This window comes from Piliocolobus tephrosceles, chromosome 6 (assembly GCF_002776525.5).
Source record: "Piliocolobus tephrosceles isolate RC106 chromosome 6, ASM277652v3, whole genome shotgun sequence".
Taxonomy (NCBI): domain Eukaryota; kingdom Metazoa; phylum Chordata; class Mammalia; order Primates; family Cercopithecidae; genus Piliocolobus; species Piliocolobus tephrosceles.
The window spans coordinates 42,508,869-42,536,585 of record NC_045439.1 but is presented as its reverse complement, the minus strand read 5'-3'; the positions used below and the strand labels follow the sequence as shown (position 1 = coordinate 42,536,585).

The 27,717-nt window shown below is 39.4% G+C and overlaps 1 protein-coding gene across 2 annotated transcripts in view; it reads left to right on the top strand.

The window, feature by feature from the left end:
• SYNE2 (spectrin repeat containing nuclear envelope protein 2) overlaps window positions 1-27,717 on the top strand; it is a 380,145-nt gene that overhangs the window by 217,667 nt on the left and 134,761 nt on the right. For both annotated transcript variants that reach the window (XM_023232104.2, XM_023232093.3), the window contains exons 52-61: window positions 1,957-2,222; window positions 4,345-4,513; window positions 6,321-6,476; window positions 8,835-8,975; window positions 10,798-10,980; window positions 11,778-11,915; window positions 18,736-18,921; window positions 21,953-22,075; window positions 23,248-23,430; window positions 25,748-25,879. In XM_023232104.2, the coding sequence (XP_023087872.2) occupies window positions 1,957-2,222; window positions 4,345-4,513; window positions 6,321-6,476; window positions 8,835-8,975; window positions 10,798-10,980; window positions 11,778-11,915; window positions 18,736-18,921; window positions 21,953-22,075; window positions 23,248-23,430; window positions 25,748-25,879 (1,677 nt within the window). The remainder of the gene's footprint in view (window positions 1-1,956; window positions 2,223-4,344; window positions 4,514-6,320; window positions 6,477-8,834; window positions 8,976-10,797; window positions 10,981-11,777; window positions 11,916-18,735; window positions 18,922-21,952; window positions 22,076-23,247; window positions 23,431-25,747; window positions 25,880-27,717) is intronic.

Sequence of the window (27,717 nt, the reverse complement as noted above, 5' to 3'; positions counted from 1 at the left end):
CTGGCCAAGATGGTGAAACCCTGTCTCTACTAAAAATACAAAAAAATTAGCCAGGCATGGTGGCGGATGCCTATAATCCCAGCTACTTGGGAGACTGAGGGAGAGAATTGCTTGAACCTAGGAGGTGGAGGTTACAGTGAGCTGAGATCACGCCATGGCACTCTAGCCTGGGTGACAGAGAGAGACTCTGTCTCAAAATATATATATATATATTGTTCTCCCTCTTGTATTCCCCGTTCTCAATCACTTACCAACTTCTCAGTGGACACCAGAGCTTGGGACTGAGGCTTGCAAATGGTAGTTTATTTTGGAAAGTGATCCCAGGGAACAGGAGTGGGAGATGAGGGGAAATGAAACAGGGAAAGTCTGAGCCTTTAGTCTTTTTACTCTTACTGGATCGGGGTTGCTACAGCTGCCCTTTTCTGGTTATTATCAAGTTAAATCTGCCCATTTCTGGTGTGTAAGCACCAAGAGGTGCCCCATTAAGTCCTGGATTACAGACATAGTTTTTTCAACCCTGATGCACACTGGAAACCCTACATGTACAATTCTCCCATCAATGTAGCAATTTCTTTATTTGCATGCTAGTTTCCAGCAGGGGGACACAAAACGATGCAATGGAACCCTTATCTCATTCCCTGGTGGAAATGCAGCTGTCTGGCAAAGAACCAGGACTTGTAATTCAACTGAATTTAGGTTTGAGGTGATGAGAAGCACCCATTGCACACCTGGGTCTCTTGGACAGTGGCCAGTCTACATCTGCATCCATGTATTCTAGTTATTGGGTACCCAACTGGATCATATAGCCCAAATGGCAGGGCAGCTTATACCACAGCCCGACCCTGCTGTGGTGCTTTTTCTCCAGGTCCCTCTCGACATTGGCAGCATTCTGATAAATATGCATCTGAGCAGTAATCCCAAGGATAGCATATACTGCCTCCCAGACCCCAAAAGGTCTGTTCAGCGCTGTGTCTCTTTCTTAGTGGTAGAATTATAAGATTGAACAACTTGACCTTTACCTTAGAGAGGTCCTGGCATGCCCCAGGCCCTGACACTGGGGCTCCTGAATTTTCACAGGCTTTGTTTCTCACCCTCTGACATGTCTGACTGGCCGTTCAGGTCCTCACCATTTCAGTTAGTATGATATCATAAACATAGATGACTGGAGTGACATCCTGTAATGTCATGATTGCAAGATCCGTGACTGTGTTTGAACATGGAGCAGGAGAGTTAACCATCACTGAGGCAGGATGTGATAAATGAGTACTGTAGCCAAGGGGTGGGCCAGAGGATTCAAGGGGAGGCGTAAGAATGACCTGATTCAGGGGCCTTTGAGACTTTTTTCTACATCTTAGTTGAGTTCAGGGCTGGTGGAACTAACAGTTTCTAGATATGTGATGTAATGGGTTATGTACTTCTGAGTTCTGTGTACACCATTATTGAGAAATACTTGATTGGTTCGGTAATTCTGGCTGCTTTATCTTTGTCGTGTGTCAAGATAATGAGAATCTGCTGGACTTACTTTTTTAGCATACAGGGATTGGAAGTGAAAGAAAAGAGACCAGCAGAAAAATTTTCCATATCCAATAGTTGCCTGACCTCTTATACTTAATGAAAGCAGTTTGGTGGAGCTCATGTGCTTACCTCAGGAGAAATGTTGCTTTATCCAACTGAAATCTGAAGGAGAAATAAATTATTTATGAGGATATTCAACAGCATTTCCTTCATACCACAAGAGCAGTACTCTATTTCAGTCACACATCAACATGAGCAATAGCTGGGAATTAAGGGATTCTGATAGCAGAGGATTAATATTCCCAGCTATAGGAAAACATGCTAGGATATGGCACTAGCAACCATTTGAAGATAAAGCATACAAAAATTATGGCTACTTCAGGTCCTGAAATGGTAACTGCATATTTTACTTATTTTAGTTCTTTTTGTTTATTGAATTAGATTGAACGAGAAGCAATTATTTTAGATAATCTTCAGGAAGAACTCCCTGAAATTTCCAAAACAAAAGAGGCATACACCACAGAGGAACTCTCTGAGCTGCTAGACTGTTTATGCCAATATGGAGAGAATGTGGAGAAGCAGCAGCTGTTACTGACTCTACTTCTTCAGCGCATCAGAAGTATCCAGAATGTTCCTGAAAGCTCAGGGGCTGTGGCAACTGTTCCAGCATTTCAAGAAATTACTTCTATGCAGGAACGATGCAACAAGTAAGATTTACGAAAAACTATTAAGGACATGTGCTTAATAATTATGGCTCAACATTTAGAAAATCTTAAAGTATAGAATAATGGCAAATGATACAATAGAATTGAGGTGAGACAACACTGATAGGTATAAAAAGGGATAGAACAGATTAATAACTGTAATTAAGCACATATTTTCCATCCTGGTATTAATGAGGGTGAATATCCTTCCAGTTTCCTTTTTTGTCATTTGTGATTTTTTTTTTTTTTTGCCCTTTTTCTAGTTTAGTAATACATATTTATTACAGGAAATTCAGGCCGGGCTCAGTGACTCACTCCTGTAATCCCAGCACTTTGGGAGGCCGAGGTGGGCAGATCATGAAGTCAGGAGATCAAGACCATCCTGGCTAACACGGTGAAACCCCGTCTCTACTAAAAATACAAAAAGTTAGCTGGGTGTGGTGGCAGGCGCCTGTAGTCCCAGCTACTCTGGAGGCTGAGGCAGGAAAATGGCGTGAACCCATGAGGCAGATCTTGCAGTGAGCCGAGATTGTGCCACTGTACTCCAGCCTGGGTGACAAAGCAAGACTCTGCCTCAAAAAAAAAAAAAAAAAGAAAGAAATTCAGAAACTGAAAATTAATATAAAAATCTACCTTAATGTCACCACTCAGCAATAATCATTTTTTTCTCCTTTTTTACTATGATTTTGTTTTTAAATAAACTGAGATCAAAATACTTGTACTGTTTTGTATTCTGCTGAATAATTTACCAGCAAATCATGTTTGCCTTCCTATGCCATTAAATGTTCTTTCCAAATGTAACTAGCTGTGGCCGGGCATGGTGGCTCACGCATGTAATCCCAGTACTTTGGCCATGTTGGCCAGGGTGATCTCGAACGCCTGACCTCAGGTGATGCACTCTTCTCGGCCTCCCAAAGTGTTGGGATTACAGGCGTGACCCACTGTGCCCTGCCGGTATACTTCTGGCTGATAGGCTATAAATCAAGGGATTCTTTGATACCTTTCTTGAGTTGAATTAATTTGCTGGAGTGGCTCATAGAACTCAAGAAAACACTGTAGTCATGTTTACCAGTTTATTAATAAAGAATATAATGAAGGATACAGATGAACAGCCAGATAGAAGGGGTGCCTAAGGCATGGTATAGGAAGGTGCCTGGGGCTTCCCTGTTTTCTCTGGGTGGGGGAACCCCCAGGCTTTCAGCAATCCAGAAGCTCTCTGAGCCCTGTCTTTTGGGGTTTCTTATGGAGACTTCATTATGTAGTCTCATTATGAATTCATTATGATTGATTATATAATTGGCCATTGGCAAGCAACTCAACCTTGAGCTTCTGTCCCCTCCCCCAGAGGTTGGGGGTGTGTGTTGGAGGTAGGGGTGGTACTGAAAGTTCCAACCTTTTAATCACATAGTTGGTTCCCCTGGCAACCAGCCCTCATCCTGAGGCTACTCAGGATCCCACCTAGCGTTGCCTCCTTAGAACTAAAGATGCTCCTGTCACTCAGGAAATTACAAAGGACTTAGGAGCTCTGTGTCAGGAACTGGTCAAAAATCAAATATTAGGACAAAAGACTCCTAGCTAGCACTCCTATCTACAAAGGTATTAAGAGCTCTGTCTCAGGAACCAGAGCAGAGATCAAGTATATATTTATTGTATCACAGTATCATAGATACTTACCAAATAACCCTCAGGAAAGATTTTACCCACTTCAGTGCCTTTTCTGATATTTGCTACATCCATAGCAAAATGGATCAGCTTAAGACAAGAAGACCAGTGGGGTTGTCTATCCCCAGAAGCCCACCCATGATTCCATTCACACCTCTAAGTCATTTTCATTTGAGCTCAAGGGTTACATGGAGAAAAAGAGAGGACAGAGATGTCAGTTACAATGGAATATGTGAAAAAGAGAGTATTTGGAGCGAAAGGTTTGGAGAGGTTTTTGATTAAGTGATAGATTTTGTACCTGTTTGTATATGTGGTATATCCATTATCAAAAATTGTTACTTTTTTCTTAGAGGAAATAAACGTCCTTTAAGAGCTATTCAGGCATTTCATTAATTGTTGCAATAAAACTGTTTCACAGAAGAGCCAGATAAAGAAACAATTATATTTTGATGTTCTCTTTTAGGCTTCTTCAGAAAGTTCAAAAAAATAAAGAATTGGTGCAGACTGAAATCCAAGAAAGACATTCCTTCACAAAAGAGATAATTGCTTTGAAGAATTTATTTCAACAGACCACAACTTCTTTCCAAAATATGGCATTCCAGGATCACCCAGAAAAGTCAGAACAATTTGAGGTAAGTGAGGAATGAATTAGTGAATGTGGCAGATACAGGCCCACAGTCTTGTATCCAAAGTCCTTGGGATAGAGATAACTCAGTGGCTGGGTTTGGGGGAGTGGTCTGGGGAGAGAGAGGCACAAGCAAAGCCCCTGTGGCATGGTATGGGCAGAACCAAGGGAGAAGATCAGTGTGGCTGGAGAGCAGAGAACAGAGTTGAAACAAGGCTGGAAGATAGGCCAGTCTGGACCAAGCAGCCTTCTTTCAACTGTATTTCCAGTATGTTTGGTGAATAAGGGCCTCAGACCACTCTTGAGTAGCATATTGGGTTACTCCTTTAGTAGGACTTGGTGCCTTGTCTCTGATAGGGGCTATGTACACCCTACAGGTCATCTGGAATCTCATTTCTTCAGAATAATCTCCTTTTTCATTCCAGTCCAATGGTGACAGCCCAAAAGGATGTTTGGAAGTTTATTCAAAAGTCACGTGTTGGCCGGACACAGTGGCTCACACCTGTAATCCCAGCACTTTGGGAGGCCCAGGCAGGCAGCTCACCTGGGGTCAGGAGGTCAAGACCAACCTGGCCAACATGGGGAAACCCCATCTCTACTAAAAATACAAAAATTAGCCAGGCGTGGTAACGTGTGCCTGTAATCCCAGCTACTGGGTTGCTGAGGCAGGAGAATCACTTGGACCCAGGAGGCGGTGGTTGCAGTGAGCCGAGATCATGCCACTGCACTCCAGCCTGGCTCCATCTCAAAAAAAAAAAAAAAAAGTCACATGCTGTCTAAAGAGAAATTTTGGTTATTATATTGGAAAGTAAAGAAGCAGTCTTCATGGGCAAGCCTTCCAAGTGTACCTCTGAATGAAAGCCTGTCCTCCTGGACTAGGTGTAGATAAAATGGGATGACACTTACTTCTTAAACCCTATCTTTGAATGGCATTGTTCTGTAACTTTCTCTCTCTAGATTTGTCCTCTGCTGAGGATTAAGAAAAGGAAAACAATGACACACCACAGAGTCATTTAAAATTGTAATCATTCTTCACTGCAGTGACTCAATCCATGAACACAAATAATGCTACTGAACAGCTACTGTAAAAACAAAACAAACAACATAAAAGCCACAGTCAAGTCAAGAAGTATTTTTCCACTTGATCTTTGGGAAACTTTCCCAAACAAATGAGTTTCTCCTTTATAATTACTGCAGGAGAAGGTAGATCAGATTTGGTTTCTAGGCCACAACCAATAGACTATTTGTTCAGGTTTCTTTTATCTCCTAAAAACCTACATTCTTTGTATGGAACTGGAATCCTCCCTTTTGAAAGAAGTTGAGCTCTGCTAGGCTGTCTAATTACATGAAAGTAGACACTTCTGCTCCAAGCATGGGGCTTTTAGTGGCCTTGAATCATTGTGATGATAATGGAGAAAGAAGTAGAAATAGCAACACGTTAATAACAACAACAAAAAACTTCTTTGAAACTTTTTTTTTTCTTTTGCTGCTTGCAGCTTTTTAGATCAGGACTGCAACGCAGACACAATTAAATCCTAAAGGTACTTTAGAAGCAGGGGGTGTTGTAATGTCTTTTCTAGATAATGGTGTGACACTATGAAGAGATATCAAGTTTAATTCTTACAAATTAGAAAGCATCATCTGACTAAACTGAGTATCTCTCGGGCTTAATCAGCTTGTATCACTATTGGGGTTTTGTCATGCAAACTGCTCTCCTTTAAATCATAAGGATGTGCTGGAAGACTGCTTTCACTTCTTAGAGTTAAACTTTTCCCCCAGTCTTGTGAGTATTGCAACTCTCTTAATGTTTTTAGGAGCTTCAAAGCATCCTTAAGAAAGGGAAGCTAACTTTTGAGAATATTATGGAAAAACTGCGAATCAAGTATTCTGAAATGTACACCATAGTCCCTGCAGAGATTGAATCCCAGGTGGAAGAATGCAGAAAAGCTTTAGAAGACATAGATGAGAAGGTAATAATAATGTCTATACTACTGTTATTATTTATGGAGCTGAATGTCTATCAAAAGGAAAATATCATTTAATGTCAAATTCCATTTGCTGGGATTTCAGCTATGACTGCTTTTAAGAGTTAAGTGACCATTTTGCCTAATACTGAATGCTAAGATAAAGATGCTCTAAATATGTGACATAAGAGAATTAGATAATTTATGTTTATTTAATTGTTGAAATGCTTCTTCTTCTCTTGTACTTTATAATACAGTTATGTATCTTTTACTGGTTTTGTTTGCTTTTGTACAACCACTGTACAACCACTTGAACATTTTGGACATTAATACTTTGCTTTAAAACACATTCTTTGAAACATTTTGACATTACAGCTGAGGGCAATAAGAATACAAATTTCACAACTCACTAGGAATAGCACTTAGTATGTAGTGTCTGTCTAATGATGATGTTAACAGAATTCTCATGAAAAGTACCTGAGTGAATCTTTATACCTGAAAGTCCAGATTTGAAGAAAAGGTGGAAAATATTTTATAATACTAGAAACATAGGTGCTTAGCAAGATATTTTGATTAGATTGTAAAAAGGCAGCCCATATCAAACAGAAGAAAATTCTGTTTGGACTGGTATCCACAGAAGTTTTTTTTTTTTTTTTATTAATTAATTAATTTATTTTTTCTGCCTAGAATACTTACAGCTTGATAAATAAAATAGATCTTAGATAAACACAAAAATTCAGATTTCAAACTTAGTTGCTAGAATATGTCATTAATTCTATGACAGATTTCTCAGGAAAATCTCACAATGTAAAAAACATGTAAACTCTTAATGTAATTTATAACAAATCTTTTTTATTTACACACAAGAAAACCTATTTTGTACTTTCTCAAGGATCTTGTACTATTGATTTTATTTTAGGAAAATACTAAGTGTTTTGGGAGAAACTAAATGTTATTCTCATGAATACTTACGAAAATCTGTAGCAGAGAAAATTAATAATCAAAATCCGTCGTTCAAATTCAAGGTAGAAGATTTCCGCTATGACCCTGTATATTTGTCACAAATAGCAACTAATTTTTATTATGTGATGTGGCTAAAGGAAATTCAAGGATCCCAGGACAGACGCAGTAACATTGTGTGTAATTCAAATGGCTATGTTCATTTCCTAAATCATGATCTGTCCTAATGTATCTAAATGGTATACATTTCTGCCAGGAGAGTAAGTGCACAAAATATCAGAAAACTTTGTCTTGTGGTAATTTGTGACACAGCCAGCCATAAAAAACTGACATGGAATTTTTTTTCGAATAATATTGACTGCATTATGGTCTGGGGAATGAAGACAGGATATAAAAGTATCAACAGCCTGATACTGTGAATAGAGCCTGGGACTCAATCTCAGGACTTGGGGGTTTCTCTGGACAAGTTCAGCTACTTCCTTGACGTATGACTGCAGCAAATCATTTAGTCTGTGTTCCAGTTTCTGCATCTGTATACTATCTGCATAGGATGCTTTTAGTCTCAATGGTTACACAGATACAGTGTTTTTTTTTTTAATTTACAAAACAAAGGATTATATAAAAGCATAAAGTATTACTTGGTTATTTAGTAGCTGCTTGGAGAAAGCCTTATCAAATAGCAAAACGAGAACACACACCAGTCAGGTATTTGGAAAGTGATATATTCAACATTCATTTATTATCTTTCCCAGCTCAAGGGTTTTTTTTGTTTGTTTCTTTTTAAGAGAATCGTTTAGATAAAAAAAATTACACTGTTCAGTAGCTAAGTTTCTGATGGCTGGGAAAACATCTACAAATGGTTATACAGAGAATAATTAAGCTCTGTGCATCCTCAAGAAATAGCTACTTTTAGAAGGTTGTTTCACTCAAATGAAATGAGTGCTATGATTGGAATTATATTTTTTTAAAAAGTCAGCTTGAGAGTAAGTTTGGTTTTATTGAAAACAGATCTATGCAGAGGATTTTCTCATAAAATGGAAAGATCATATAAAAATTGTTTATCCCCCAGGAATTCTTTTATATCATTTGATCCATATGGAGATGTTTCACACTATCCACTCAGTAGTTTTGCCCAACACAGCATATATCTGTAATACATGTTAGATTACATTAAACTAATTTTTATTTTATTTCAGATGAGATTTAAAAGGTCAAGTAAACACACCTGCCATTTATTAGTCTTCCTATCCACCCTCTCATTAATGCATTTTCAGAATTTCTTCCTCCAGCCCTTAAAAGATTTTTACAAGTTGAAACAGAGTGACTACCACTTTTGTTGTTCGAACCTATGAATAAAGTGCAGACAACCTCTCTAAGCCAAATGCATCTTTCTGTCTTTCACAGATTAGCAATGAAATCGTAAAAAGCTCACCGTCGTATGCAATGAGGAGAAAAATAGAAGAAATTAACAATGGGCTTCATAATGTTGAAAAGATGTTGCAGCAGAAAAGCAAAAATATTGAGAAAGCGCAAGAAATTCAAAAGGTAAAATCCTCCTTTAACTCCCTTCAGCATTTGGTATTTCTGACCAACTCCTGCCCTGTTCATCAGTTATCACAAGGTGAGTTCTTTGAATTAATCTGAAGCACGGAAATCATAAACCAAATCCACAGAGGCATCACCTAGAGAGGCTTGATAGGGAAAAGTTGCATTTAAAAATTATTCTGTTGGCCAGGTGCGGTGGTCCACACCTGTAATCCCAGCACTTTGGGAGTCCAAGGTGGGATGATCACTTGAGCCTAGGAGTTTGAGACCAGCCTGGCCAACATGGCAAAACCCCGTCTCTACTAAAAATACAAAAATTAGCTGGGCGTGGTGTCACAAGATTGCAATTCTAGCTACTCGGGAGGCTGAGGCATGAAAATCCCTTGAACCCAGGAGACGGAGGTTGCAGTGAGCCAAGATCACGTCACTGCACTCCAGTGTGGCTGACAGAGTGAGACTCTCTCAAAAAAAAAATTCTGTTTTTCCATGGTGGGCATATACCCAAACTTCTGAGAGCCTGTGATTTTCACAAGCAAAGGAAAGTAAGGATCTTATCTTGGGGATACTGATATTAAAAATCATTCAATAGAATATGAAAAAATATTAAAGCTCTTTTTTAGACTGCCAAGGTTAAATAAAAATAAAAATTCCAAATGTATTTCCCTTGTAAAATGTCTTATAAAATAAAATCTTAGGTAAAACTGTACATAAACACTATTCTACTTCTTAATTTGCAAGCAAACTACAGTATAGGGAAAGGATTCTTATTTTAATCTGTATCTTAAGGAAATATTTTAATAATTTGGGGCTTTTAAAATAGGTCAGAATATGGCTCACTATTGGACAAATCTTAAGCAGAGGAACCTAATTTAACAAGTTAGATATAGACCTCAAGATAGGGAAAAAAAATGTTCTTAAGCAAACATTAAGAATTGAATATTTTAGCTTTGAAATTTTCCTCTGCCCAGTGAAGTTCAGATTTGAATCCAACCTATTGGTTTCTTGAGTCAAAAGCAGTTGCTCCTAATACATGTTTCTAGAGCTCTCTGCCTCTGCATTCATCCCAAGTTGGCAGATAGTTTTCTTTTTTTAAATTTTTGAGATAGGGTCTCACCCTGTCACCCAAGCTGGAGAGCAGTGGTGTGATCAAAACTCACTTCAGCCTTGACCTCCCTGGCTCAATCAATCCTCCCACCTCAGTCTCCCAAGTAGCTGAGACTGCAGGTGTTCACCACCACACCTGGCTAATTTTTCGTGTTTTTTGTAGAGATAGGGCCTCCCTGTGTTGTCCAGGCTGGTCTCGAACTCCTGGGCTCGAGCAGTCCACACACCTTGGCCTCCAAAATTGCGTGAGCCACTACACCCAGCCCAGATATTTTTCTTTGTTTTATTTTTTCACTTAACATTATTTTCTAGATTGTGTGTGTGCGTGCATGCACACACGTGTGTATGAACTGGTGTAAATAGGTTCAAGTATTTCCCCAAGCCGTTTTTAAACAGAATGTTTTGCTTGTCACTCTTGAGAGACGAGGGCTATATTGACCTTGTTTATGTCAGTCATCTCTAGAAATGTCCAGGTCTTTCTGTTCCCCTACAGCTAATTTGTAGTGAAATGAATACTGTTACAGTTGGGAGAGCTCAGGAAAAGTGTTTTTCAGTTTAGATCACAAATTGCTGGATATAAATTAACAGCTATTCTTGTGATGTTGTTTCTGTGGTGTTTTAGTAGCATTTATAAATGTAAATACTGTGTGAAAACCAGGCATAGCCTCCATAAACTATGACTTCTTCATTCAAGTTGACTTACAATTTCCTTCTCCAGAAAATGTGGGATGAGTTAGATCTATGGCATTCCAAACTAAATGAGCTGGATTCTGAAGTTCAGGACATCGTTGAACAGGACCCAGCACAGGCTCAAGAATGGATGGATAACTTGATGATTCCTTTCCAGCAGTATCAGCAAGTATCACAGAGAGCAGAGTCTAGAACCTCACAGTTGAATAAGGTATGGCTGTGACTCATAATAGCTTCATATCATGTGGTGGTATTGAGATGGTGTTAAAGCAAAACAATATATTCAGAAACAGCCAGTTTCTCTTGAATTATCAGTTTTGGACTTGAAGCTGGGGCCATGGTAGGCTCATGTGGGCACTGAGGAGACAGATTTCAATGCTAGTGCAGGCAGAAAGTCTGATTGGGCAGATAGAACCCCAAAAGCTGACCACAGCAAGAGCCAGGCAAACTGTTGGGAAGTCCAGGCTCCCCAACAGGTGGATAAAGACCAGTAATGGGAATTTAGGACAGGTGATCTCAGGAGTCTAGTGAGGGAGACAACAGTGAGAAAGACTGTCATTCAGGTACAGGACACCCTCTCTACCCTCCTTCCACACAGGAGCTGTGGTTGGCTGAGTTGTGTTTGTGATTTAAAAGAGTGAGGCAGCATCCTAGTCTTAGAAGAACTGTAGGGCAAGGTCTTGAACAGGAGGACAAAGTACAGCCCAGTTTTTAAAATGAAGCCTAAAATGGGAACCAGAATAGTTGCAAGGCTAACCCAGAACTTCGCTGAGGCCCATGATGTTGGAGTAGAACTGCTTAAATCCTTTCCACCTATGGTCAGAGTTAATCTTAAAAGTCAGAAGTATCATAACCTAGAGCAGGTGAACAAGTGGCCCCAGCCATGGGGAGCAGACATCTGCAAGGCCTGACACACCCCTGACTAACAGCAACTGACTCTTCATCGAGGAGTCATTCGGCTCCAGTAAAAGGCATGTGACTAAGTTTGGTCCTGCACCTCTTTCTCAGGCCACATTTAAGATGGAGGAATATAATGACCTTCTGAAGAGCACTGAGGCTTGGATAGAAAATACCAGTCATTTGCTGGCCAATCCTGCTGACTATGAGTCTTCGAGGACACTGAGTCACCATGCTAGCACTCTGCAGGTAAGTGTTCTTCCAGGTTTTCTGCCGCTCATAGCATCTACATAAGGATTCATGGCTTACCTGATCGTCCTGGTGCTTTTTTCCTCCTTTCCTGAAATACAGTCTTACCACTAACCATGTCAGGGGCAGAAGGAAGCTTGAGAGAGTGGCAAGCACTAGACACAGATTTTGGAGAGCAGGATTCAGTTCTTACTGTCCTGATAACTACTTTATGACTTTTTGGATAATTTCGTTTACCTTCTGTGGACCTCAGTTTCTCCCCATGAAATAAGAATGTGCACAGGATAGTGCTAATGGTTTTGGTTGTTAGAATTCTAAGATGCCCCCCAATATTCCCATCCTCTGGTGTATATGACCTGAAAGAATAATTGAAAGAATAATACTTGAATGTGGGCAGGAATATGAATATGATGGGTAAGTCACTTCATTGACTAGGTTACGTTATATGACTAAGGTAATGGGGTAGTCACTCCCATAAATACTTGATTAACGTGATTATAAGACTCTCTAATATGGGATTTTTGGATTTGGAATGCTCCACCGGTAAGTATAATACTTATATTCCAAAATTTGAAGAAGTCCAAAATCCAAAACGCTTCTGGTCTCAAGCATTTCAGATAAGGGTTACTCAGCCTGTAGCAGAGTGTAGTGAGATTCTCCTTGAGAAAGTGGCTCTATTGTCAGAGGGCCATGGAGCTAGGACCCAAAGGCTTTCTCTAGAAGCTGAGAGTCAGTGAGAGCCAGCTAGGAAACAGGGAGCCCAGTCCTACAGCTGAATTTTGCCAACATCCTGAATGATCTTGAAAGAGAACCCCGAGCTCCAGATGGCACCGGACTGCATCCTTGTGGCTCCCCGTACAGAGGACTCACCTCAGCTATACCTGGACTCCTTACCCCTGAACACTACAAGATAACTTTGTTGTGTTTTAAGCCATTAAGTTTGTGGTAATTAGTTACACAGCAATAGAAAATGAATCCATGGTTCCTTCCACTTCTAACACACTATGATTCCAAATTTCCTGTCCTTCCTGGTGCTCCACATGTGCCCCATGTGTCCATGCTGGCTTACAAAGACAAAACAAATGAAAGTGTTTTCCCACTTGAGGCCTCAGCTGCAAAACATCTTCTGGATGCTGAGTATCAGGGAAGTTGCATTGCACAGGTGTATTTTCCTTCTCTTATTCTGCCATGAGAAGGAACCCCTTAGAGAAAAGCTTATTTGGTAACAGTGTTTACAGAATCAGACCTCAAAGGTGATTCGGCTCCTTTTTCTATCTTTAGAATGGCACAGTGTGTTCCTAAGTGAGCTGCTGACCTCAGACCTCCCTGAAGTTTGAGAATTGTTGGCGTTTTTTTTTTTTTCTTGTGGTAACAATTGTAAAGATGCTGCATTTCTACCCATTTTTTTTTTTCTTTTCTTCCCCTTGCTTATGATTTTTTTGCCTTCCCCCACTTGGATTAACTTTCCACATCCCCAAAGTTTGTCATTTTTAAACTTTTTATCGCCTCCCTGAGTCACTATTTTTGAGGACTTTACCAAGACAAAAGAGAGGAATGATGCTTTTTTTTTTTCCTTCAAATGCTTATTATGAGTTAAAAAAACAAACTGTACAAAAGTGAGCTCAGGCAAAAGCAGCTGGGATTTTGCTACCTTCTACTGATACAAATGTAAAAATGTGAAAGCATCTCTCAAACTTCAGGACATTTCAAATTGCTAGACTTTCTTTCTGAGCTAGAACTGAGTAAAGGAACTAGGGACAAGGGAAGGTGCGAGTTTATTTCTGTGTGCCCGGATGTGTCCATATCTCCCCCTGGGAAGTAAGTCCCAAATAACTAGTCCTATGTGAAATCCTCGTTTGTCCAATAATTCTACTTTTAGGATGCCCTTTTCCATTTTCTAGCATATTCAGGTATTACTTTTTAAATTGGCTTTTAAAGAGGTGTCAGAACTCTCAACTAGGCTTTAAATGTTTGTTTTAATTGCACTATACCCTTCTACCTGGATTGCATTTGTTAAAACAGGTCTTTGTAACCTAAAGGTAATTCCACAAATACTACTGTTGTAAGAATCACTGAGGCCGGGTGCGGTGGCTCAAGCCTGTAATCCCAGCACTTTGGGAGGCCGAGACGGGCGGATCATGAGGTCAGGAGATCGAGACCATCCTGGCTAACACAGTGAAACCCCGTCTCTACTAAAAATACAAAAAACTAGCCGGGCGAGGTGGCGGGCACCTGTAGTCCCAGCTACTCTGGAGGCTGAGGCAGGAGAATGGCGTGAACCTGGGAGGTGGAGCTTGCAGTGAGCTGAGACCCGGCCACTGCACCCCACCCCAGGAAAAACAGAAAACCCCCGTCCTAAAAAAAAAAAAAAAAAAAAAGAATCACTGAAACATAAATTCATAAGTTGTCATTATAAAATAGAGAATTATTATTTTTTTCTTTTTTGAGACGGAGTTTCACTCTTTTTGCCCAGGCTGGAGTGCAATGGTGCGATCTCGGCTCACCACAACGTCCGCCTCCCAGGTTCCAGTGATTCTCCTGCCTCAGCTTCCCCAGTAACTGAGATTACAGGTGCATGCCACCATGCCCACCTTATTTTGTATTTTTAGTAGAGACGGGATTTCACCATGTTGGCCAGGCTGGTCTTGAACTCCCGACCTCAGCTGATCTGCCCACCTTGACCTCCCAAAGTGCTGGAATTACAGGCGTGAGCCACTGCACCTGGCCTGTTTTTAAAATCAACTTTATTGGCCGGGCGCGGTGGCTCAAGCCTGTAATCCCAGCACTTTGGGAGGCCGAGACGGGCGGATCACGAGGTCCGGAGATCGAGACCATCCTGGCTAACACGGTGAAACCCCGTCTCTACTAAAAAATACAAAAAACTAGCCGGGCGAGGTGGCGGGCGCCTATAGTCCCAGCTACTCAGGAGGCTGAGGCAGGAGAACGGCGTAAACCTGGGAGTTGGAGCTTATAGTGAGCTGAGATCCGGCCACTGCACTCCAGCCGGGGCGACAGCGCAAGACTCCATCTCAAAAAGAAAAAAAAAAAATCAACTTTATTGAGGTATAATTTACATACAGTAAAAATATTAATACACCTATTTTAAGTATGCAGCTAGGTGAGTTTTGATAAAAGTGCAGTTGTGTAACCCCCACCGCCATCAATATAAGGAACATCTCCATCTCCCAAGACGTTTCCTCGTGCCTCTTTGTAGTCAATTCCTTTTCACCCATCTTCAACCCTAGGTAACCACTCATAGTTTCTTATTACTATAGTTTTGCCTTTTATAGAATATCATACAGAGGGAATAAAACAGTGTGTAGTCTTTCGTGTCTCACTTGTTTCAATTCACATAATGCTTTTGAGATTCATCCAGGTTGTTGCACTTAATGCATAGTTAATTCTTCGATTGCCAAGTAGTGTTCTAGTTTTGGAAATAAATTCGGAAATAAGTAGTTTGTTTATCTACCAGTTAATAGATATTTGGGTTGTTTCCAGTTTTGAGCTATGTATTCGCTATTGTTGTCTAACAAATTACTCCAAAAGTTAGCAGCTTGAAACCGCAAACTTTTATTATCACAGTTTCTGTGGGTCAGGAGTCCACCAGCATGGCTTAGCTAAGTATCTCTGGCTCAGGTTCTCTCATGAGAATGCAGTCAAGGTGTTGGCAAAGGCTGCAGACTCATCTGAAGGCTCAATTTGCATGAGGGAGGAAGTGGGATCCGCTTCCAAGCTCATTCCCATGGCTGTTGACAGGCCTCAGAAGATCTGCTTCTACTCACAGACACGTGGGCTCCTCCAGGAGTCTGCCTCACACCATGGCAGCTGGCTTCCCTCGGCATAAACAATCTCCAAGAGAGTGAGAGAGAGCTCTCAAGACAGAAGCCACATTTCTTTTTTTAATTTTAGAGACAGGGTCTTGCTCTGTCACCCAGGCTGGAGTGCAGTGGCACAATATCGGCTCACTGCAACCTCCACCTTCTGAGTTCAAATGTTCCTCCCACCTTAGCCTCCCAGGTGGCTGGGACTACAGGCACACACAACCATGCCCGGCTAATTTTTAAAATTTTATAGATAAGGTCTCACTTTGTTGCCCAGACTGGGCCACAGTCTTTGTAATCTAACCTTGGAAGTGACATCTCATCACTTCTGCCACATTTTATTAGAATTAAATTAGTAAGTCTGGCCTGCATTCAAGGAAGCTGATATAAGGGTATGAATACCGGGAGGTAGGGGTCATTCAGGGCTACCTTAGAGGCTGCTACCATAGGCTATTATGAGCAAAACTGCTGTGAACATTTATATATAAATCTTTGTGTAGACAAATGTTTTCATTTTATTTCAAAGAATAAATACCTAGAAGTAGGATCTCTGACTTTTACGATGTGTTTAAATAAATAATAAACTGAGAAATTGTTTTCCAAAATGGCTATATCATTTTTCATTCCCACCAGCAACATGAGTTCTAATTGCTTCATATTTTCAACAGTACTTAATATTGTCTGCCTTTTAAATTTTAGCCATTTTAGTGACTTGCAGTGGTAATTCATTGTGGTTTAAATGGCATTTCTCTAATGACTAATAATTTTGAGCATTTATTTATGTCTTTATTGGTCATTTGTACACTTCCTTTGTGAAGTATCTGTTCAATTTTTTTTTCCCATTTAAAAAATTGCATTGTCTTCTTGTTGAGTTGTAAGTTTTTTGTAAAATATTCTGAAAACCATTCTTTTGACACATATGTCATTTACAAATATTTTCTTCCAGTCTGTGGCTTGTCTTTTCATTCTTTTAACACTGTCTTTCAAAGAGCAAATGTTATTAATTTGATGAGGTCCAATGTATCAGTATTTTCTTTTGTGGATTATTCTTTTGTGCTGCATTCTAAGAAATCCTTACCTAACCCAGGGTTGCAAAGATTTCCTCCTGTGTTTTCTTCCAGTAACTTGATAGTTTTAACTCTTACTGTTAGGTCTGTGATTCATTTCATGTTTATTGTTGCATAAGGTGTGATTGAAGGATCAAAGTTCTTTTTTTCCATGGGGATATCCAATTGTTTCTGCATCATTTATTGATAAGAATCACCATTAAATTACTTTGGCACTTTATTAGAAATCAATTGACCTTACACATGTGCATCTATTTCTGGGCGCTCCCTTCTGTTCAACTGATTTGTTGTTTTTTTGTTTTTTTGTTTTTTTTTTTGAGACGGAGACGGAGTCTCACTCTATCGCCCAGGCTGGAGTGCAGTGGCCGGATCTCAGCTCACTACAAGCTCCGCCTTCCGGGTTTACCCCATTCTCCTGCCTCAGCCTCCCGAGTAGCTGGGACTACAGGCGCCTGCCACCTCGCCCGGCTGGTTTTTTGTATTTTTTAGTAGAGATGAGGTTTCACCGGGTTAGCCAGGATGGTCTCAATCTCCTGACCTTGTGATCCGCCCATCTCGGCCTCCCAAAGTGCTGGGATTACAGGCTTGAGCCACCGCGCCTGGCCTGTTCAACTGATTTGTATGTCTATACTTTTCACCAATATGACAGTCTTCATTACTATAGCTATACAGTAAGTCTTGAAATCAGGTAGCATCAGTTCTACAACTTTGTCCTTCTTTTTCAGATTTGTTTTGGCTAAATCAAGGCCTCTGTATTTCCATATAAATCTTAGAATACACTTGTTAATTTCTAAATAAAGGTCTGTGGGAATTTTGAGTGGGATTGCATTAAATTTGTAGATCAGTTTGGAAGATAATTAACATCTCAACCATAGTAACTATTCAATCCAGGAGCATGATATCTCTTTATCTCTTTTGGGGTTTAATTTCTCTCAACAATGTTTTGTAATTTTCAGTATGCAGGTCTTTTTTTTTTTTTTTTTTTTTTTTGGAGATGGTGTCTCTCTCTGTCGCCCAGCCTGGAGTGCAGTGGTGCGATAATGGCTCACTGCAACCTCCACCTCCTGGGTTCAAACGATTCTCCTGCCTCAGCCTCCTGTAGCTAGGATTACAGGCTCCCGCCACCACGCCTGACTAACTTTTGTATTTTTAGTAGAGACAGGGTTTCGCCATGTTGGCCAGGCTGGTCTCGAATTCCTGAACTCAGGTGATCCACCCATCTCGGCCTCCCAAAGTGTTGGGATTACAGGCATGAGCTACCGCACCTGGCCCAGTAGACATTTCTTGCATGTATATTGTTAAATTTATTCCTAAGTAATTTATTATTTTTGATGCTGTTGTCAATGATAATTGGTAAAAAACAAAAAAAAAAAATTGGTTTTAAGTTTTGTTTTCCTAAATGTTTTCTCCTATAAGGATTTTTGAATAAGATTAATATAAAATTCTGAATAACCCACTTAGTTTTAGTGACTTATGACTAAAACTCTAGTTGCATAAGTGAATGTTCTTTCTCCTATCAGTTATTTTTTGTGGAATCACCTGAAGAGTACATTATCAAGCTGAATATTTTCATTAGGTGGCTGAGCTATTTTGATGTCTTAACTTTGAAAGTTATTATATGTATGAAAGGGCTTATCATGTATAATAAAAGAGACTTCTCTCACCCCTATTATTAAAGGATTCCAAAGGTTTTAGAAGTGGACAAAGACCAAATATGTATATTTCTTATTATATTACAGTATACAGGTAGATACTCTGAAGTCTTTCACTGTCATTGACAATAGAGGGTGTTGTGTTTTCATTATTGAACTAGAAATGAGTAGGAGTTTAAAATGTTGAGACAACTGTCAATTTTCTCTGGTTTAAATTTTAATCAACTTATATCAGGATCTTGATGCCTCTCTCTCTTTTTCCCATTCTGTGTTTATCTAGATGGCTTTGGAAGATTCAGAACAGAAGCACAGTCTTTTACATTCAATCTTTATGGATCTAGAAGACCTGTCAGTAATTTTTGAAACAGATGAATTAACACAATCCGTACAAGAATTAAGTAATCAAGTAACAGCATTACAACAAAAAATAATGGAAAGCCTTCCACAGATTCAGCGAATGGCTGATGTAAGTTTACACCATAAAGATGTGATTTCTTATTCTTTATTTATATTTCATTCAGGATTAAATTAGAGGCTGCGCAATGGTGGCTCACGCCTATAATCCCAGCACTTTGGGAGGCCAAGGTGGGTGGATCACTTGAGGTTAGGAGTTCAAGACGAGCCTGGCCAACATAGTGAAACCCCATCTCTACTAAAAATACACAAATTAGCTGGGCATTGTGGTGCACACCTGTAATCCCAGCTACTTGGAAGGCTGAGGCAGGAGAATCGCTTGAACCTGAGAGGCAGAGGTTACAGTGAGCCAAGATTACGCCACTGCACTCCAGGCTGAGTGACAGAGCAGGACTCTGTCAAATAAATAAGTAAGAGTTATACTACTAACCAAGCACTATACAACTAATCAGTGTGAAGACACATTGATCTGGTAAAATGTCATGTGTGTTCTCATTTGGGAATTACATTTTACTATACTTTGCAACCTGTAGCATAACGTGTAACTATAACAAAAAGCATCTCCCCATTTGCAATCCAGAAGTGGTCTGTTTTAAAGAGTAAAGAATCCTCATAAAATAAGCTCAGTGTTTTCTCTTTGTCAAAGAGAAATACTACTGATTTTTAAGTGCTGGATAGGAAAGAGGGAATTAAAAGAGATAGTTCTGGCTGGGCGCAGTGCCCGGCACGGTGGCTTATGCCTGTAATCCCAGCACTTAGGGAGGCAGAGGTGGGAGGATAGCGTGAGCACAAGAGTTTGAGACCTGCCTGGGCACTATGGTAAGACCCCATTCTCCACAAAAAGGAATTAAAAACAAGTGTAAAACAGGTAGTCCCAAGTCTTTATTTACCAATAGCAAATATTTATCGAGGGGTTGTTATTTGCCAGCCTCTGGATTTTTATTTTTGCTTGAAACATCTGAAGCATTTATTTAAAGAGAGAGTCACATAGTAGAGGCAATTACAGTTCTTCATTATTTACCTTTGTTAGTTACATTCCCTAGGCCACACTCATGTATCTTCAGGGAATAATAACTGTTAAAGTAATTATTTTTGGTTACTGAAGTTCATTTCAAAATTTTTAAATGCTTCTATAATTTTTGATGAAAATTACCCTAAAATACATTGTGTAATTCTATATACCTTCTTAAATAGTAGGTACACACAATAATGTCCATGTAATTTAACTTTTCCTCATAATTTGGAGATACCACTATAAACAGCTATTGTACATACTGCTTCATTTTCTTATGAAGTATTCTTGGTGCCTGGCCAGGCGCGATGGCTCACGCCTGTAATCCCAGCACTTTGGCAGGCCGAGGTGGGCAGATCACCTGAGGTCAGGAGTTCGAGATCTGCCTGGCCAACATGGCGAAACCCCGTCACTACTAAAAGTACAAAATTAAGCCGGGTGCAGTGGCTCACGCCTGTAATCCCAGCACTTTGGGAGGCCGAGGAGGGCAGATCACGAGGGCAGGAGATCGAGACCATCCTAGCTAACACGGTGGAATCCCGTCTCTACTAAAAATACAAAAAATTAGCTGAGCATGGTGGCGGGCGCCTGTAGTCCCAGCTACTCGGGAGACTGAGTCAAGAGGATGGTGTGAACCCGGGAGGCGGAGCTTGCAGTGAGCTGAGATTGTGCCACTGCACTCCAGCCTGGGTGACAGAGCGAGACTCCGTCTCAAAAAATAAACAAACAAAAAAACAAAATTAGCTGGTTGTGGTGGCAGGCGCCTGTAATCCCAGCTACTTGGAGGCTGAGACAGGAGAATAACTTGAACTTGGGAGGTGGAGGTTGCAGAGAGCCGAGATCGTGCCCTTGCGCCCTAGCCTGGGCAAAAGGAGCAAAACTCCCTCTCAAAAATAAAATAAGATAAGATAGAATAAGATATTTGTTGGTTCCTATATTGAATAGCTCCAGACTGCTATAATTTGATACCCTGTCTTTTTTTATGTCATTTTTAAATCTCCTTCATTATTAACCATTCCTTATTGGTACAGTAGATCTGCACTGAACTCTAAAGGCCTTAGGCTCTCTTATGGTTGTGTGGACTTCAGTGTGTAGGTTTTGCAGCATACTTTACTTATTTTTGCAGCATTTCACTTGAAGGTTCTTAGCCAGGTTCTGGATGTTGATACTGATGAGAGAATAACCACTGGACAAATGATCCATTGTTTAAATTAATCTGAGTAGGTTATAAAATAACTCAGTGACACTCCACTTGGCAACAGTTTATTAAGGGGTTAGTGAAAAAGTCCTCACCCTTTTCTAGCTCCTGTGTGTTCGTTTTCCAAGGGTGACTTTATCATTTTACTTAAGATGGTGGGAGTTTTTAGAATGTCACACCTACCTGTTTTCAAGTCTTTAAATATATTCCAAAGATAAATCTGAAGAGTTAAAAAAAAATTGATTTCAGTGTGTAGGACCTTTGATCTCATAGTATGAGTAATTTAAAATTGGCTATATGATGAGCTTTAGTCCAGAAGGTATATAAGCAATGCTTTGTATTGCAGTGTGCTATTAATAGATTAACATTTATATTGGAAGTGGTGAACACTGGCCGGGCGCGGTGCTCACATCTGTAATCCCAGCACTTTCAGAGGCTGAGACAGGTGGATCACGTGCGGTCGGGAGTTGGAGACCAGCCTGGCCAACATGGTGAAACCCTGTCTCTACTAAAAATATAAAAATTAACTAGGCATGGTGGCACGCGTCTGTAACCCGTAGCTGTTCAGGAGGCTGAGGCAGGAGAATGCCTTGAACCTGGGAGGCGGAGGTTGCAGTGAGCAGAGATCGCGACATTGTACTCCAGCCTGGGTGACAAGAGTGAAACTCTGTCTCAGAAAAAAAAGAAAAAAGAAAAAAAGGAAAGACAATGGTGAATATTATTTATCTATAGTGTGTGGTTAGTTTTTAAGAGGTATAGATGGCAGACATTATTTGGCTAAATAAGAGAATAGAATTAATGCCAATAAACTGTGTTTTATAGATGATTAATACACAATATATATTGCATCAGTGTGTTCTTCTGAAATTCTAGGATGTGGTTGCTATTGAATCTGAAGTAAAATCAATGGAAAAAAGAGTTTCAAAAATCAAAACTATCCTATTATCAAAAGAAATATTTGATTTTTCACCTGAAGAACATCTTAAACATGGGGAGGTAAGCATAGATTATTATTTAAAGTATTTTCTTGTGATACTTATTATGTCTTTTTCAAAATAGAATATAATGTGATTTTAAAAAGCATTTAGTCTTACCAGAGTAATAGCAAAATAAGGTTGGGAAATTGATGGGAATAACTATAACTGTATATTTAAATCATAGTTTTAGTACCACCTATGTAAAGATAATTTTCCTATAGGTTATTTTTTCATTTAAATCAAACTCAAGGGCTTGAGCACCTAATTCAGGCTGAACTGGGTTCCAGCCCCAGCTAGACTGCTCACTGCATGACTTTGAGTAATTAATGGTTTTTGGATTGTCTTTCATATCTGTGCACTGGTACTGAGGTGATTACATTGGCCAATTGTAATGTAAATAGAGCCCCTGACAGAGGAGCTGGGACATGACTAAACAGCAGGCAAATGTTGATCCCCTGCTCAGCCTAGTCATTGAGAGCATGTGGTTGAGGACCAGGGAGGCCTGGATTCTGTTCCCAGCTCTGCCTCTTAACACACTAAGCTTACCTGGATCTTCTAACTTCTGTGAACCCAATTTCCTCACCTGTGAAATGGAGGTTAGGATACTTAACTTCTCAAGGGGTTGTAAGGATTAAATGAAATGATATTATATGAAATATGACTTAGTACAGTGAGTAATCTCTTCTAATATATTGGTTACATAAATCCAGATTTCTATGGATCAGATGTTATTAAAGCAAAATATAATTATACTCCTGGGACTCATGCAGGACAGTTCTGTTCAAGTCAATAAGCATTTTTGAGGGCTTACTATGCGGGAAGCCCTGTGGTAGGTGTAGTTGCTACGAAAGTGAGAGGCAGTAGTACCTGCCCTTACATTGCTCACTGCCTAGTGACAATATACACAGCAGAACACCAGTTCTACACAGAAAGTGGAGGGAGAAAAGGAAGAAAAAGTTGTCCAAATGCGTAATTGAGTATTGGTAGGTTACTCTTGCCCCAGTTATTCTTTCCTGAGACTTTCAGCTCCCAGATCACAAGTGATATAATAGTTCTTTTCAATCTGAGCTAAGAAATAGTTTTAAAAATGGAAACTATAAAAACTATACCGTATTTTAATTGTGAATAATTAAATTTAACAGTGACCATTGTCTTTTCATTTCTGTAACATGCTCCTCTTATGTAATTAAGGTCATACTTGAAAATATACGTCCCATGAAGAAAACCATCGCTGAGATAGTGTCTTACCAAGTGGAACTGAGGTTGCCGCAGACAGGAATGAAACCTCTCCCTGTGTTTCAGCGGACAAATCAGCTTTTACAAGATATAAAACTATTGGAAAATGTGACTCAAGAACAAAATGAGTTATTAAAGGTAAGCAGTTTGCGATGACAGCCAACTTACTGGATGAGAATGTTCACCAAAAGCTGGTTTGGTTTTCACTTCTAATTGAAATTCGTTATTATCCTATTATTATAGGAGGTGGCATTTAATATAAAAGCATATCTTCATGCTCAAATGGAGCTAAGGTTATTCTTCTCACTTCTTATCCTTGTTCTGGTTGAAGACATTAAAACATAGTTATGGTCTATTTAATTTCATTCCACAGTTGTTAAAGGCCTACATGGGCAAAATTCTGTGGGAAGAGAGTCAAACCTGAACAAGGCATTTGCAGCCCCTGAGGCCAACAGATCTGTAAAGTAATCATCACCATAGTAATCTCTTTATTCATCTCAGTCACTCTCCTATTGACTTTCTCGTTACCAAGCATGTGATGTAGGCAGAGTAGGTACTTTATCATCTTTCTTTTTACAGATAAGGAAATCGGCATCAGGGCTAAGTGATCTGCTGAAAGACCAAAGAGTTCACTTGTGTACAGGTTAATGTATGTACACATGGAGCAAGAATTTGAGTTTCTAAACTCCTGGTGTCATTTCTGCATATTGAGGGCTGATATTTTTCATCTTCCTCCCAGAGGGGTTTTGTATTGTGGTGGTAGTGGTTGGGTTTTGTTAAATCACTAGTCTCCATCAGGAATCATCATTAGTTAGGAATAATCTTTAGTTTGTATTCCTAGATCAAGGAATTCCCACAAGAAGAGAAAGTTATAGAAAGTCTGCACGGACTTCCAACCCTCTCCGTCAACCTCCTGCATGTTGCCTTTCCTGATTAGATGGGTCACTGTAGGGGTTATTTTTCATTTTTCGTGACAGCCTTCTGGTTATAAGAAGAAAAATGACTGTGTTTTAATCCCTGTTAAATTTCATGTACATTTTGGTGGCCACTCTGTTCTCCTAAGGTTTGAGGAGACTGTGCTCTCAGGTTTGAGTCTTAACTCAGTTTCTCTGGTCTGGCTACTGGTCAATGATGTCATTCTGTAACACCCACAGAGAGAAAGAAGATCTAGCACTCGATGTACTATCTTGTAATAATATAAAGAGAAGAAAAAAATATATAATTTGATCTATTATTTTCATCCTTTTGTGCTTTATTGGTCTCCTGGTCAGAAGAAGAAAGCCACAGTCCTAACTATGCTTTCAAGTGGCTTCTTCACAGATGAAAGGGGTGAAATAGAAGAGGAAGTTCTATTTTGTGCCAAGTTAGGTATCAAACTGGGCTGCTCAAATTTTCCATCTTATTGTGCTGGTGGCAATCAGATGTCCCCTCAGACATTTCAAAGCTAAGGAAGACAGTGGTGATGACAATCATTAGAATATGGTACATTTCCTTTGATTTCTACTTTAGATGTTGTAAGTGCCCTCGTTGTAGAAAATAAGACAAATTACTTTTGTGGGAGTAACAGGATGTAGTTCATTATTGAGGGCTGGGGAGCAGATGTGCACAGTGAACAGAGTTATTCATTTCCAGCCTACAGCTAAAATTATGGTTAAATATTAAAGAAAATACAAGGAAGAATTCCGTGTTGGCTAGAAACTTTGTAGTTTTAAAAGGCATTTTGCTTCACTATGTAGCATACCAAAGAAGTATCTAGTTTTTCTTTTGAAGTCTGTTTCTTTGTTTTTCATCATATTTAATCATACTATTTAGTCCCCAGATAGGTCAGAGCTTTGCTGCTCCCCTAACACTAGATGCCAGGTATTGTTCTGGTTAGTTTTGCCTTATTCTGCAAATTCAGAATGTTCTTGAACCCTCAGCCTCTTACTCATAAAATACACATCACTGATCCCAAGGGGTACCAGGTGAAGATGAGTCTGGACCGAGAAAACTCATCATCACTGACATCACATGCTCTGTTCTGTCTGAATCAGTTATGTCACCTTTCTATGCGGAAAGCCTGCCCTCCCCCACCCCCCATGGAATATGTATTAAAATGGTGTATGCGACTTGTCAGTAAATTCTCAAAAGTTAGCAACTTTATGTTAACATGCCATAAAATGCTTTCCAGAATAAACCCACTGGACTGGAAATACTTAAGAGCAAAGGTGTGTCCAGTGAGACTTGTACTTTAAGCACTGCCCAAGGTGCTCTGGCATCTAGTAGAGCAAGAAGATCAGGTGTCAGCTTTGCAAACATTCTTCTCTCTGTTTAGGCTACCGCGTCCTATTGAAATCTCAATGGGTGCATATTTGCCGTGAGTGATTAAAACTTCTGTGGAGCTAAACAATGAAAATAGTCCATTAATCTGCTTAGATTATGACAAATATTCTTTTTTGTGGGGGTTATTTTATAGGTAGTCATAAAACAGGCCAATGAATGTGATGAAGAAATAGAAAATTTGAAACAGATCTTAAATAATTATTCAGCTCAGTTCTCCCTTGAACATATGTCACCAGACCAAGCTGCCAAGCTGCCACAACTACAGGTATGTTTCTTTCATTCATGAAGGTATGTTTCATTTGTCCATCCATCCATTTATTTAATACTTACTAAGGCTTTGGTGTCTAGTTGCCTTTCTAGTGGTACAGTGTAAGTTCCTATTTCTCTGTTACAATTGAAGGTATTTCTGTGTGTGTTTACTTTCCATCCCTATTTCATAAAATAGATGATTATACAATTATCATTACTAAAAAGTGATAAAATTGTAGCCCCTGATGTTTAATCAAGAGAAGCCTTATCTGTTTGTAGCCTGGGCAGCCCTAACCCCAAAAACTGAGCCAGGGCTGCCACATCTCCTTCTTTATTGGAGGGCTTTTTAAGTGCCCTTGGCCTCAGCTTGATGCGTTTTGATCTGAATTTGCTCTAGTGCCAAAGAACTTGATATAACACACAGGATATTTGGACACCCTGACTTTCTGGGATAGAGTCAGGCAGTGTGGGCAGGCTGGCCTTCAGCAGTGAAGACCCTGAATACTATTGTAATAAAGAATTCCATATTCTAAGCAGTATTGCCATACTAACATATTGCTATATGTCAGAATTAACAGGGTCATGTGGATTCGGTTACAATGGTTTGCATGATAACCTGTTGCTAGGTTTTTTCAGTCTTTGTTTTTGAAGTAACATTTCCATAAACAACAACAACAAAAAAAAATCTGATTGTATGGTAGGAGTAATAGAGAGCTGCTTTTTTTCTTGCCATCAAATTTATGCAGACAGGCAATTAATATGGTACTCAAAGGAAGATAACACTACTTGCCAGCTGTGAGACCTGGGGCAAGTGATTTGACATCTACAGTGAAGTACAGGACAGTACAAGATGACACAGCTGTTAAATGGTGGATCAGTAATTCCCAATCAGTAATAAAGACTCAATATTGTAAAAATATTAGATTTCCCCTTATGCTAAAAAATCAGGGACCCCAAAGAGCTTTTGTTTATATGAATTATATCCATTGATAACGAAATTAAAACTCAGAAATGTAAAAACATTCATTTAGTTTTTAAGCAACAATAATAAACCCACTGTATTTTAATAGGAATAACTATTTTTATTATTATTATTATTTTTTTAGAGATGAGGTCTCACTGTGTTACCCAGGCTGGAGTAGAAATAACATTTTTTTAAGTAGTTATATTTTCTAAAACAAATAGTAATGAGAAGAGTGACATTGTTTTATGTATCTGTAATCTCTTTAATATCTGGTTTAATATTAGGTCAGTGCAAAAGTAATTCCAGTTTTCTCATTGAAAGTATGACAGAAACCACGATTACTTTGGCACCCACCTAACAGACAGATTCTTATGTTTCTGCATTTGATCTGTTGAGGCATGTAGTTTTGTTTTAAGTATGCGAAGACAATACAACCTCTCAAAGACATGCACTTGGAAGATGGAGGGATATTTTAATAGTCCTTTTGAATAATTGTGGACATTTTTCTTTGAAACTATACTAAAACCCAACAAGTGCAAATTACATATTAATTGTAAAATGGAATCCGAACCCATGTCAATGAACTTTACATATTCTTACATTAAAATTTACTGGTCTACTTTGTACTTCGAATGGATCTTCTAACAATGCATGATTTTATAACATCACGCCCAATCACTTGGAAAATCCTGATTAACTGAGTTATGCGGATCTTCTAAATGTTGACACATTTCAAGAGTCAATATTTCTTTGAATCGTACTTGTTAATATTAACACCTATCTCTTCAGAAAAAAATCTTTTAGTATTTAAGGAAAGCAATACAGTTTATCAGCTGGCTTTTTGTTCAAGTAAAAATAGTGTTCTTTGAATAAAAAGGATAGTTCAGCTT